At 47.2% G+C, this 13,254-nt stretch overlaps 1 protein-coding gene and 1 long non-coding RNA gene across 3 annotated transcripts in view; one reads left to right on the top strand and one right to left on the bottom strand.

Moving 5' to 3' along the window:
• The window catches only part of VPS26C (VPS26 endosomal protein sorting factor C), a 41,274-nt gene extending 29,754 nt beyond the window's left edge, over positions 1-11,520 (bottom strand). Inside the window, exon 1 of one of the 2 annotated variants that reach the window (XM_029938968.1) lies at positions 11,228-11,520. In XM_029938968.1, coding sequence (XP_029794828.1) covers positions 11,228-11,284 — 57 coding nt within the window. In that variant the 5' untranslated portion in view covers positions 11,285-11,520. The remainder of the gene's footprint in view (positions 1-11,227) is intronic. The other variant, XM_029938967.1, reaches the window with a different exon arrangement.
• A 51-nt stretch (positions 11,521-11,571) lies between these two features.
• On the top strand, positions 11,572-12,268 carry LOC115291492. Its single transcript, XR_003908487.1, has 2 exons — positions 11,572-11,661; positions 12,035-12,268. It is a non-coding gene; the product is annotated as an uncharacterized LOC115291492 (long non-coding RNA).
• Positions 12,269-13,254: the final 986 nt, after the last annotated feature.

The following is a 13,254-nucleotide window of genomic DNA, read 5'->3' as shown; positions in this document are numbered from 1 at the left end:
AGGAGGAGTCGGGCCGAAGACTCCCCAACAACGGTGGGTCTGTAATCTGTGTAGATAGGAGGCTGCCTTTTTCCTTTTTTTAAATTTAAATACTCCAGTGAATGAAAGCAAAATGCTTTAAGGCTGGTTGTACCCACCGGATTATTTGTGAAAGTTAACAGTCTTCAAGGTCTGGCATAAAAAACTTCAACCTCGTTGGTGGTGGCCAGTCATCACACGACACCACAGTACTTTTCAAGCTGTGAACCACTGGCCCTAGGCCTATGCAGGCGCCACGGCAGCCACTTTGGGATCTGAGGACGAGTCAGGGGAAGTCGGGGGGAAACGGCCTCAAAGGGAAAAGCTCTGATTTTATAGGCTTTCAAAACATCCACTTATAAAAATTATTATGTAGAGTTCTACATAAGATTTTATTTAATAAGAGTTTCACAGCTTACATTTTTGGGGGAAATCTTCATCCTAAACGATGTTCATTTTCTTGAGCTGTTCATAAGGAAACACCCCCTTTAGTTTTTGAGATGAAAGGTGACATAGATTTTCCATGGCCTTAAGAAAGGCACCGTTGCTCTGAACCTGAATTTTCTTCTACCTGTGAGTAATAAAGGAGACTTTCTTCTCTTTAATATGGACACTAAAAGACCAAAGCAGTCTTTTTAAGAGTTGCTCCCCATAAAACTGTGTCCAGAAAGTGCTGTGTGCAGGTAGGGGATAATAAGTGAAACGGATGGGAAGCCTTCACTTCACAAAAACTGGATCTTTACCTGTCCACGTGGAAAGCATCTGAAAGGAGCCAGAACCCCATGCCCAGCACACCACAGAGCCCCACACCCGGGATCTCCAGCCACACGTGGAATCCCCATGGCTCACAAGCGCACCACTGGGTGCCTGAAGTCTCCTTAAACTATCCATCTAGAGCGGACGACGTTTATTTCTGGGCTTCAGAACACTGTCCTATTCCCTTTGGCACAAGACTCTCGCGGTTGCTAATTTGTTAATAATGCTCTTCTGCAACTTCCAAGCCGTCAATGCTCACAGGGAGGGGAAACGGGTCAGCCCACCCTCCCAGTGGCTCCCAAATGACGGTCTGATGAATGAAAGCTGAAACCCAGAAAATTAACGGGGAGTGGGGGTGAGGTCACTGATTTGTCTACTAAAAGAATCGGATTTTAGTATAATGACTACTTGATTTTAAAAAAAGAACTGAATGAAATGAAGAGATATTCAGAGCTGGGGGTTACAAACTCCCACAGTGGGGCGGAGATGAAAGGGGAAGCAAACGGAAAACGGACTTCAGCTTGCAACTTTTCTAGAACATGCCCGTGCTCAGGGGGCAGCGGCCAAGCAGGGTGGGCAGAGTTGCAGAAGAGTGATGGAAGCAGAAGGGGAGCCAGCGACGGGGTGCAGGGATGCCCAGGGGGTCCGCTCAGCTCAGGGCTGAGGGGGTGAGTGGTGCACAGTTCACAGGTGCAGGACCGTCCGCCCGCCCATCCCTAGTGAGGGTTAGCTCAACTGGCAGTCTGTAGAATAGCCTGGCGGGGCTTTGACCAGTCGGGCTGGGGCAGTAGAGGGGAAGGAGTCAAGAGGGGGGACAAGAAGAGGAGAGGGATGCCATCTCCCCCTAACCTGCCCACCCTATTCGTTCTACAGCGCTGGGAGACCACCACCACGGGAAGCAGGAAGCAGGGCAAGGCAAAGATCCAGGTCTGAGCCCACGAGGAGGGTGTGGCTGGCTCCACCAGCAAATTCAAGATGATTCAAGGTCAGGAGGTCCAAACTGGGGACTAGCATCCAGAGGGAGGCAGAGGACACCCAAGCACCCTGCAGGAGTCAGGGCGGCCTGGCCCTGCGTGCTGACACTTGTCCGGCCGCTGTTGGGTCTAGAAACGGGCACACCCAGGGCCGTCAGGCCGGCTTTACTGATGCTCAGGCCAGCACACAACCCACTGTCACCAACACCAACTAGAGAACTACAGAGTCATTCACTGCACCCAGCTTTCAAACAGGCTTGGGTCATTCTGAAAATGCATATCAGGCATGTACAGTAAGGCTATGATTCGGGAGACGGGCCTTTGGAGGAGCATTCGCTTATTCGAGAGGAGCCCCACTCAACGTTTAGACCACAGCAATTCCTAAAAGGTTCACACCTCCCCCAGATGATCTTAGGATCCCTCCTCCCTCCCGGCTCAAAGATCTACATTTTTGTACCCGAAGTCTTTGCAACCGAATTCCCCAGAATTGACCATTCATTCGTGTGTCAAGAATCCTGCAGTACAAAAGTACAAGGGGAGGCGATTTTCCACACCATTCTGGCTCTGCAATTTTTCCTCATAATGATGAGCTGTTACATCCAGGATTTTCCCTCTTTAATTTTTTAACAAGAAATTACATGCAAGCCAAGTAAGACAAGATGGAGATCTAGAGGTTCTTGTAACAGTCATCGGCGCACTGGGCACAAATCCCTGATCACTGTGACCCGGCTATTCATGTTTTGCACAATCACAGTATTTAACGGTATCACTTCCATGAGTACGTGTGCCAGGATTTTAGAACGTAAAACATTCTGAATTTATAAAAACAAATGAATCACATTTATATTACAAAGATTTACTGTGAGGTTCTTTCAACCAATAAGCTTCTCTGATGCAGTGGAATCAAACTTTTTTTTTTAATTTTTTAAATGTTTTTATTTATTTTTGAGAGACAGAGACAGTGCGAGCAAGGGAGGGTCAGAGAGAGAGAGGGAGACACAGAATCGGAAGCAGGCTCCAGGCTCTGAGCTAGCTGTCAGCACAGAGCCCAATGCGGGGCTCAAACCCACGAACCGTGAGATCATGACCTAAGCCGAAGCCGATGCTCAACCGACTGAACCACCCAGGTGCCCCAAACTTTTTGATCAAGAACACATCTATGGCCCCAGGTGAGGAGAATACAGGGAGACCAACACGATACTTGGCCTTCGGTGCCCCAAACTGCTGGACTCCCTATCAGGGCTGCTGGGTCCTTGGCCCTCCTTCCTCCAACTCCACAGTGGAGAGACATCTGACAATCTGACAGGCATCTGGGACACACTTTCTTGTCCACCACTTGGAAGGCGTACTAACCTCATGATCAACATCGGGGCAGATGCAGCAATTCTGTGTGAATAGACATTATCAAAAAATATAGCAATACCAACATCTACCATGTGAGCCCCTACTAAGGGTCAGAGCCTATAGTGAATGTCTTAAAACATTATGTCATTTAATCTTACAACAAAACTTTTGAGCAGGTATCAGCTTCATCCTCCAGATGAGAAATTAATTTAAGAACTTAAAAATTAAGAGAAGGCATACAGAAGCCCGATTTCAAATATTTACTCTTATCAGTGCCCTTGGTATGTCACGGAATTCTCTGGGCCTCAGTCTTCTCAACCGGAAAATGGGGGCATTCTTCAGTGTTGGCAGGGATTAAAAGTCTGTGAGTTGGAAAAGGCCATATGAGTATATGCTATTTTAAAGCAATTTTAGTTAGGTGCTCTCAACGGATATCAGAATGTTCACTAGAAATATGGGATTAGGGAATTTTTAAAAAATTATATTCCAGATTATCTTGTACATGGGGCTTGGGAAACCCAAGTCAAGTTCTGGACTAAATGAGAACTGTTCTGAGTGGAATGGCAATGACGCTTTAAGCTCTGAGGAAGGTCTACTCACTCGGAGCTATGTGAATTGTGATGAAGACACAAACCAAATTTTAGACCACTTTCTATTATTTTGTTTCTGAATTACAGAGAAGAGCATCACATTGATAGGAATTTGGAAGTCTCCATTCCCATATTTATTTGAATCATTCTTTTATGAATGATTGTCCTAGGGCGCCTGGGTGGCTCAGCTGGTTGAGCATCTGACTCTTGATTTCGGCTCAGGTCATGATCTCATGGTTCGTGAGACTGAACCCTGCATCGAGCTCTGGGCTGACAGTGTGGAGCCTGCTTGGGATTCTCTCTCCTTTTCTCTCTGCCCTCCCCTTGGCTCATGCTCACACGTGTGCTCTCAAAATAAATAAACATTTAAAAGTGTAAGAATGATAGTCCTAAAGCAAATACAAGTAATGGGGAGGGTCTGTGCACAGCCCTGGGACTATGCCAAAATAAGAATCTTACCAACATCTGTCTAGACTTTATGCCTAGAGTGTTATTTGTAATTACAAAGGAAAATCTACAGTATACCTATAAATCTGTAGCTTTCCCTTTCTGATCGATGCATCTATGAAATTATTTACTTTATGAATTTAGTTTTCAGGCTCCAACTATCATTTAAGAAAGTCTTTGAGTGCCTACTGAGTAGGCAGGTACTGATGGGCCTATGTATGTAAATATAAGCAAACAATGTTTTAGGCAGATTCAGAGAACTAATTACAACAAGATGAACCGGTGCAATGATATAAGTATCTATAAAATGTGCTGCTGGGGCGCCTGGGTGGCTCAGTCGGTTAAGCCTCCGACTTCGGCTCAGGTCAGATCTCACGTTCGTGGGTTCGAGCCCCGCGTCAGGCTCTGTGCTGACAGCTAGCTCAGAGCCTGGAGCCTGCTTCCGGTTCTGTGTCTCCCTCTCTCTCTGACCCTCCCCCTCTCATGCTCTATCTCTCTCTGTATCAAAAATAAAAAAGCATTAAAAAAAATTTAAAAAAAATGTGCTGCTGACGTACTACACGTTACTACGAAATTACAGAAAACACCGCATGATACGAAGTCTTTTCCTGACCCCTGGACCCGACACCTTGACTCCACCGTGATCTCACATTCCAGTTCAAGGAACTCTTCTCATAAGGAATTTTCTAAAATTAAAAATGTCAATTTCAGAATTATTTATTATTATTATTATTCAGTCTATGAAAATTATTTTACAACAGAAATGAAAACACACACTTCTAAATGATTCATGTGTCTATGGGAAAACCATAGTGGAAAGTGGAAGATAGCTTAGTACAATTATAAAATGCCACAAATCACATCTCATGGGACAGGGCAGTAGAATGATCTGAGGGTCTTCCCGTGTCCATGAAGTGTGAGCTGCTGTTCCGTGCACAGAGGGTGAGGCTGCTGTTCCGTGCACGGAGGGTGAGTGTACTGTTCCATGCACGGAGGGTGAGCTGCTATCCACGCACAGAGTGTGAGGCTGCTGTTCTGTGCATGGAGGGTGAAGGTGCTGTCCCATGCACGAAGGGTGACCTGCTGTTCCGCGCACGGAGGATGAGTTGCTATCCGTGCGCAGAGTGTGAGGCCGCTGTTCCGTGCACGGAGGGTGAGCCGCTGCTCCACGCTGTCTCAGTGGGGTCCTTTGACCGTGCAGAGGCAGAGCGGTTCTAAAATCAAGACTTGCAGGATGCAACCAGAGTGGTCCTTAGAAGGAAATGTCTGCCTTTTTAAAAGGAGGCTCTAATTGGGTAAGCCAAGCAGGCAAGTTAGGAAAGTAAAAGTCAACAGGAAAAGAGCAGAATCGATTCTGAGGAGGAATCGAGAGGAGGAGAGAAAGAGAAGAAACATTTGGAAAGATGATAAAGGGAAATCGGGTGGTTGACCCTCTGACTCTTAGTTTGGGCTCAGGTCATGATTCCAGGGTCGTGGAACTGAGCCCTGTGTGGGGCTCCATGCTGAGACTGGAGCTTGCTTAAGATTCTCTCTCTCTCTCTCTCTCTCTCTCTCTCTCTGCCCCTCTCCCTTGCACATGCACTCTCTCTTAAAAAAAAAAAAAAGTACTGCCAAATGGGATTAGAGAAGTGACTGGAAAAGCCTGCAAAACAGGAAAAGCAACCTTGTACCGAACTCCGGCTGCTTCACAAATATCTGCGGTTCCTGTTCACTTTGCCGCAGTTCCTCCTGGCGGGAATGAACGGGCCCAGCGGGGAGGGAGACCCCAGACCAGTACTTAAACTTCCAAACTAGGTTCAAACATCACCATCACAGTAGGCTCCAGTGGACCCCACAGCCCGCCTGAAATGTCGAGGCCCCACTTCGTGCTCATCATCCAGCACAGCCCTCCTAGCTGAGCGCCTCATCACCTTTTGTTTCTACATTTACCTGTCTCTCTCCATGGCCTCCAAGCCTCATGAGATCAACAGACACTGGGGGAATAAATTTATTATTTTTAATTTTTTAATTTTTATTTTTGAGAGACATAGAGAAACGGCATGAGCAGGGGAGGGGCAGAGAGAGAAAGAGATGCGGAATCCGAAGCAGGCTCCAGGCTATGAGCTGTCAGCACAGAGCCTGACGTGGGGCTTGAATCCACGAACTGCGAGACCATGAGCTGAGCCGAAGTCGGACGCTTAACCGACTGAGCACCCAGGCACCCCTGAATAAATTTGTTTATGTTAAATAACAACTAAAAAAGGAGGAGACTGATGGAGATATGGTGATAAGGACAGGTATCCAAGATAAAGGAACACTGTTCAGCAGAAAGACCACGTTTTGTGTGTGTGTGTGTGTGTCTGTGCGCACACACGCACATGTACACCTATTACCCACAGGCAATGCCTGGAATAGTAAACTATCCGTGGACACCTCCAGGGTAAGGAAAAAGGGGAGAGAAGAGGAAGAACTTACTTTTCCCTTCGCAGCCTTCTGTAAAATGTTAAGTGGTCAACATGGCATGTGTTATATTTTTCTAAATGATTCAACTGTGACTTTTTAAAAAGTCCATCATTTTGTCGATAAGCACTTTTTTCTAGAAAACCATCCAAATGCCAAATTTTAAACCCAATGTAACTTAGGTTCCCTGGTACCCAGAGAATCAAAGTCATTTTCAAATGCTTTCATGGTAACTAAAATACTGAAAAGCATAGCAATAGACTCAGTACATTTGTCTAAGTCACAGTTTTTGTTTTGATTTTTTTTTTAAATCAGTGGTTTCCATGAGTTAAGGGTAGGAGAGAGGTTCCGATTTATTTTTTATTTTTTTATTTTTAAGTTTATTTATTTATAGAGAGAGAGTGTGTGCAAGCAGGGTAGGGGTAGGAGGAGAGGGAGAGAGAGAATCCCAAGCAAACTCCACACTATCAGCACAGAGCCTGATGCAGGGCTCAAACTCATGAACCACGAGATCATGACCTGAGCCAAAATCAAGAGTCGGATGCTTAACCGAATGAACCACGCAGGCACCTCTGTTTTTTATTTTAAAGTTTATTTACTTATTTTAAGAGAGAGAGAAAGAGAGAAGGAGAAAAAGAGCTAGCGGGAAAGGGGCAGAGAGAGAGAGAGAGAAAGAATCCCAAACTTGATCTAACAAAAAATGTGACATCATGACCTGAGCGGAAATCAAGAGTCGGACGCTTAACCGACTGAGCCACCCAGGCATTGTGGTTTTTTAAACGGAAACATTACAGTGTTGTTTACAGCACTCTTAGGAAATAAATAACTATTTTTCTACATTATAAATTCATCCATGTTGCACAAAAATGGTCACTCTTAGGGAGGCGGTATATAGCAAGATTGCTGGATGGGCAGAGCTGACTGGCCTGAGCTGGAATCCGGGTGTCACGAGTTGGGTAACCTTGGGCAAGTTTCTCAACCTACTTAGGCCTCAGTTTCCTCATCAGTAATAGGGAGCGATGCAGCCTGGCTACGAAAACGATGCCAGTGCTTACCAAGTACCTCTGAGTGGAACAGAAGACTGCTTTACATGGTTGCATAGGCAAACAGGCTCCGCATGAACGACACTCACTTATGACCTAAGGATCGGGCTGACGGAGTTGACTGCCACGTCAAAGAAACTATGACAATTACAGGTACAGTGCTCTGGTGACCCACCGAGGAGTCAAATCTTTAGTAACGGAACTTTCACCTACGCTGCTGAGGTGTGCAGAGAAAATCGGACACTTGTATTAGTCCTGCTTACAGCCAGTAAGAGGGGAAAAAGAGGCCACCCGTCACACAGCCGTGCCACGAACCACGCTGGAGACACGCTCTGTCCACAGGCGCTGAGACCATCAAGCAACTGGCCAGCACCTGGAGCTGAGGAGGCTGGCCACCTATGCCACCTACCCCGAATCGCAGATCATGGAGTCTGACACCTAGGTCACAGACACGTACGTCCAGATACATGCTTTTGTTGGCTGATGAGACTGACCAATTTAGTAACATTTATTTCCCTTTGGCTTCTAAAAGAATATACGGGGGGGTGCCTGGGTGGCTCAGTCAGTTAAGCGTCTGACTTCGGCTCAGGTCATGATCTCATGGTCCGTGGGTTCGAGCCCCGCATCAGGCTCTGTGCTGACAGCTCAGAGCCTGAAGCCTGTCTTCAGATTCTGTGACTCCTTCTCTCTCTGACCCTCCCCTGCTCACGCTGTCTCTCTCTCTCTCTCTCTCTCTCTCAAAAATAAATAAAAACATTTAAATAAATAAATAAAATAAAAGAATATATGCCAACCATCTGTTTAGGAGAATTTACCTTGATTTTACTCTTATAATCACCATTTAAGGTCTCCCAACGCAAGAGTAAGAAACAGTCACAGGGGCTCCTGTGTGGCTCAGTCGGTTATGCGTCCGATTTCAGCTCCTGTAGTGATCTCACAGTTTGTGGGTTCGAGCCCTGCGTGGTCTGTGCTGATCATGCGGAGCTTGCTTGGGATTCTTTCCCTCTCTCTTTGCCCCTCTCCTGTGTGCACACATGCATGAGCTCTCTCTCTCTCTCTCTCTCTCTCTCAAAATAAATAAAAGTTAAGAAAAAATTTTTAATGAAAAAAAGAAACCTGCCATAAGCCAGCAACTACCAGATTCTGTTCCCATTAATGGCACCAAGGGATGCACATGAGCGGCTGGCAGAGCCAACACCACCTTCAACTCCGCCACCGCAAGGCCTGGTCCTAGATGCGTAAGACTTCCAGCCGGGGCAACCTCACCATTTCACTGCTTGCAGCCTTTCTACATGCACCGTTCATTACTTGTGCCATCATTTAAAAACCACAGAAAATATCTTAGCTGGCACGACATCTCTGAATAGAAGGTACTGACTTTTTAATGAAATGATAATTAAAGCAAATGTACACAGTCTCCTGTCCTAGCCTCCCCCCAATTCTTGTTTTGAATTTCCAAGCCGCGCTGTAAGAACTGTAAGAATACAAGAGAAGGGAAATGAACACTCGCACACAGTAGAGCAGTCCTGGTGCTTTTGAAGACAGTGTGGTGGGTCTTCAAAAAGTTAAACATAAAATACTATATCACCCAGCAATTCCACACCTCTGTGAAGATCCAAGAGAAATGAAAACATACGTTCACACAAAAACGTATACAAGAATGTTCACAGTAGCATTCTTCATAAAAGCCAAAGTAAAAACAACCTAAAAGTCCATCAAAGATGGACGGGTAAATAAAACATAGTCTATCCACGCAGTGGAATGTGACTCAGCCATAAAAAGGAACGAGGAGCTGATGGATATATGCCACGTGTGTGAACACAGAAAACATGCTAAGTGAATTAAGCCAGTCATGAAAGGTCCCATGCTGTATGATTCATTTAGATGAAATTTCCAGAATAGGCTAATCCATGGAGACAGAAAGTCGATCTGTGACTGCCAGGGACTGAGACGTAGTGGGGACTGAGGAATATCCACTAATGGGTAGAGGGTTTCTTTTTGGGTGGATCAAAACGTTGTAAAATTAGATGGTGGTGATTACTCGCCCAATGCTGTGGATATATTAAAGTCACTGATTTCTATATGTTAAATGAGCAAATTTTATGGTGTTTTTAATTACATCTCAATAAAATTGTTATTAAAAAAGAATACAAAGGAGACTCAGTGTCCTCAATTATTAACACTTTGCCCCATTTGCTCTCTCTCTTCGCCTCACGTGCATGCACAATTTGGGGGTTGACCATTTAAAACCTAGTTATTGCCACACTTTACTACTAAATACTTCAGTATGTGGAGCATTTTCCTACATAGCCAAAATACAAATATCATACTCGGGAAATTTAACACCAATACAAAATTATTTTTTTGTATAGTCCATATCCAAATTTATTTATCAGGAATTATGCACTGTATTTAGTTTTCTTATCTTTGTAGTCTCTTTTAATCTAGAAAAAAGAATTCCTTTTCAGAACATTCACATTTTTTAAGAATTCAGGCCAATTATTTCAGAGTATTCCCCAATTTGGAAATGCCTGATTGTTTGAACTGATCTAAGTTGAACCTTTTTGGTAGGAACTTCACATAGAACAGCTTTGGCTTGGCAGCGCCATCAGGCCAGATCCTTTATTATCATGCCAGAACTAAACCTCAGGTAGTGTCACTAGTGGTGACAGTGAGGTGATGCTCACTGTTGGCTGTCGCTAGAGTCCTGATGACCTGATTCCTCCATTATAAAGGTAGCTTTTCCCCTTTGACATTAATAATCTGGGAGGTGACCATTTTGAGTCTGTGTAAATATCCGGTTTCCCCAGTTTTGTTGCCCTCAAAGGGTTTAGCATCTGTTCATGATCTTTGCTTGGTCTTCAATCCTTTTTGAGACTGCTCTGCATCCCCACAGCACGAATGTGATTTTAACACTGGCTGCACATTACAATCAGTGGTATCTCTGGGAATGGGACCCTGGCAATTATACTTTAAAATTTCCAAAGTGATCGATCCTACTACAGAGTAGGGTTGAGCTACAAGAACCTTGCATCGTCCTCATTTTGCAAATAAGGCAACTGATGTCTGGGGAGAATAAGTGACTGGCGAATGGCAGGGACTTGTTAATGCCATAATGAATATTTTTTTGTACTTTAATATCCAATTCCTTCTGTAGGTCATTCAAAGAATAAAACCGGAGAAATGAGTAACTTTTGTATGGTGTTACAGCGGACGGGGTCCTGAAGTGCGTATTTTTGTTTTCAAGGAGAATTCTGCCTTTCATCTTTCATTCAGTAAGACCCCCGGAGTCACAGTGGGAATGAAGGAACCGGGCAGGTGGTCACCGAGCTCCTCCGCCCTCAAGGGGCAGCTCAAGCTCAGGACCAAGGCCGAGCCGGATGTTCACGGGGCTAGACGGTTAACGCTGCAGCCCAGGCGCCGGCCCCTCCGGTTCGCAAGCGCCGCCGACGCGGTGACAACTCCCCTCGGGGCCCTCCGTAGGGCTGCGGAGCACGCACGGGACACACAATGGCGGGGACGCACCGGGCGGAGCGTTCGGCCCCGCCCAGGCACACCCAGAAGTGCGCGGGGCCCCGCAGACGACGGGACCTGCAGGTCCGCCCGCCCTACTTACCCCGGCATGATAAACCTTGTTGGCTCTCTTAATCTTAATATCCAGGGAGGTCCCCATTTCGACTACTCCGCGGGCGGCAGCACTTCCTGCCGCGCGTGACAGGAGTGGAAGGCGAGTCGTCCCACCCCCGCGACCTGGGCCCCGCCCCTTTTCCTGGCCACCAGCAGTATTTTCAGGAGACCTCCCACCCTACTCGGGATCGACTCCCCCGCCTTCCTTCTTCCGGTGCAGGGGCGGGCCTTAGCGCGCGCCGAGGGGCTGTCACTCTTCACCCCCAGCTCTGCTGGGTGTGAGGGGCGGGACCAGGCCGGCCCCGCCCTTTCCGTAAAGACTGTTTTAACACCGGAAATACCCTCCAAAACGGGTCTCTCCCGGCGTGCCCCGCGGTGGGGGGCGGTGTCGAGGTCGCGTCTGGCGGGCCCTGCTAGTGCCGGGTGAGCATAACTCCCGTCAGTCTGTGCGGCTCAGGGGCGCTGCGCTGTGTTGGCCTTAGGATGGTGATAATTGGGGATCGAGTTCCCTCCCTAGTCTCCTTCCTCTCGTCGTCTCTAGTCCTCCCCCGCTCTCTCCCGGGGGTACTGAGGACTGGCGTCTTCAGCTTGGCGGCGCTGCCGGCCCGCAAGGCCTCGATTGGCAGGCGGCCCGCCCTCGCCGCAGGGCCGGGGGCCAAGGTCTCGGGGAGCACCGGGTGACCGAGCCCGGGCGCCGGGTCCCCGGAGGCCGGCTGGGCGGGGCCGCGGGGGCTTGTGGGTACTCCCCCGGCGTGCGCCCTGGAACCGGGTGCTGAATATTCATGTCGGTGCGCAGGATGCGGGAAGGCGCGGCCCGCGGGCCCCGGGTGCCGGCGGCGCGCGCGGACGGGAAGTTCGGAGCTGAAGCGGATCTGCCCAGTCACTTCCTTTTCATTCCCGGCCGGAGCCGACTGAACCAGACACAAGACATATATATTGGTTTGGGTGGGGCTTCCAGGCAGAACGGCAATACACTGGTAGGCAATGTACAGCCTCGACAAATAAAATTCCTTGTAGATGTTTTAAACAAGGGCTTTGCCCGTAAGCGGGCAAGTAGCAGTTCTTTATTTTGGCAGTGCGGTAGGGAATTGCTTTTTCTTAAATTCTTTAGTTCTGATGTTTTAAAATGTGCGTTATTTATAGGATTGCATTAGAAATTTTCCATGAAATGATTTCACGAATTAGTGTAACGGGTGCCTCCCTCTTGAGAATTTAAGGCATTTTATAGGACGACACTGATGGTGCTACGCCTACAATTGCTTTTGAAGGGTGGTACGAGGTGGTATTTCCACTTCCGGATATTCAGGGCTCTGGTCTCAGCTCCTCGCTGCCCTCGGAGCTTCAGTCTCTCTGTCTTGGATGCCTTCCTGCAACTCAAACTCAGCAATTCTAAAACAATTCATCAGGGACTTGATAATCACAGTCTTGTCTATTTGCAATTCAAGAAATGAATCCCTCTCCTCTAGACTCACCCATCATTTCCAACTGGTGACATAGCAGTCTCCGTAGTCCATGCAGGGAAACGGGAAAAGAAACCTCTTACAAGGACCCGCATTCTAGACTTGTCTGCTTCTGCAAACCTGCTTTATACTTCACTTTACAACAGGACATTTCTTACTCCCTAAGGTCAGCTAAGCCGTGTTTTACTCCTCTTTGTAAGTTGCACACAATTTTTATGAAATGCTGATGCAGAGCAAAGAGCTCCACTTCCAGCAGTTGTCAGTGTAATCCGTTTTGGGGCCCTCTCTGTGATGGCTTCCAGACATGAAACTGTCCATTCGTCTCCAGCCACGGCTCTTTTGAATCCCTTCTCCATTCCTTAACCACACCTGAGGCCATAGTCTTGTCTGGTCCACTTCAGTTACTAACAATCAGACCATGTCAGGGTCCCAATCTCATGACTTGAGTGGGAACCCAGCTCCTTAGTTGGGGCTGAGAAGGTGTGAAGTCATGATTTTCTGGCTCTCAGATGCTGCTTCTGCGTCCTCTTCAAGGCCTAGTTGCTTCTGTGTTGAG

Source organism: Suricata suricatta, chromosome 5 (assembly GCF_006229205.1).
Source record: "Suricata suricatta isolate VVHF042 chromosome 5, meerkat_22Aug2017_6uvM2_HiC, whole genome shotgun sequence".
Taxonomy (NCBI): domain Eukaryota; kingdom Metazoa; phylum Chordata; class Mammalia; order Carnivora; family Herpestidae; genus Suricata; species Suricata suricatta.
This window is presented reverse-complemented; position numbering and strand designations above follow the sequence as displayed.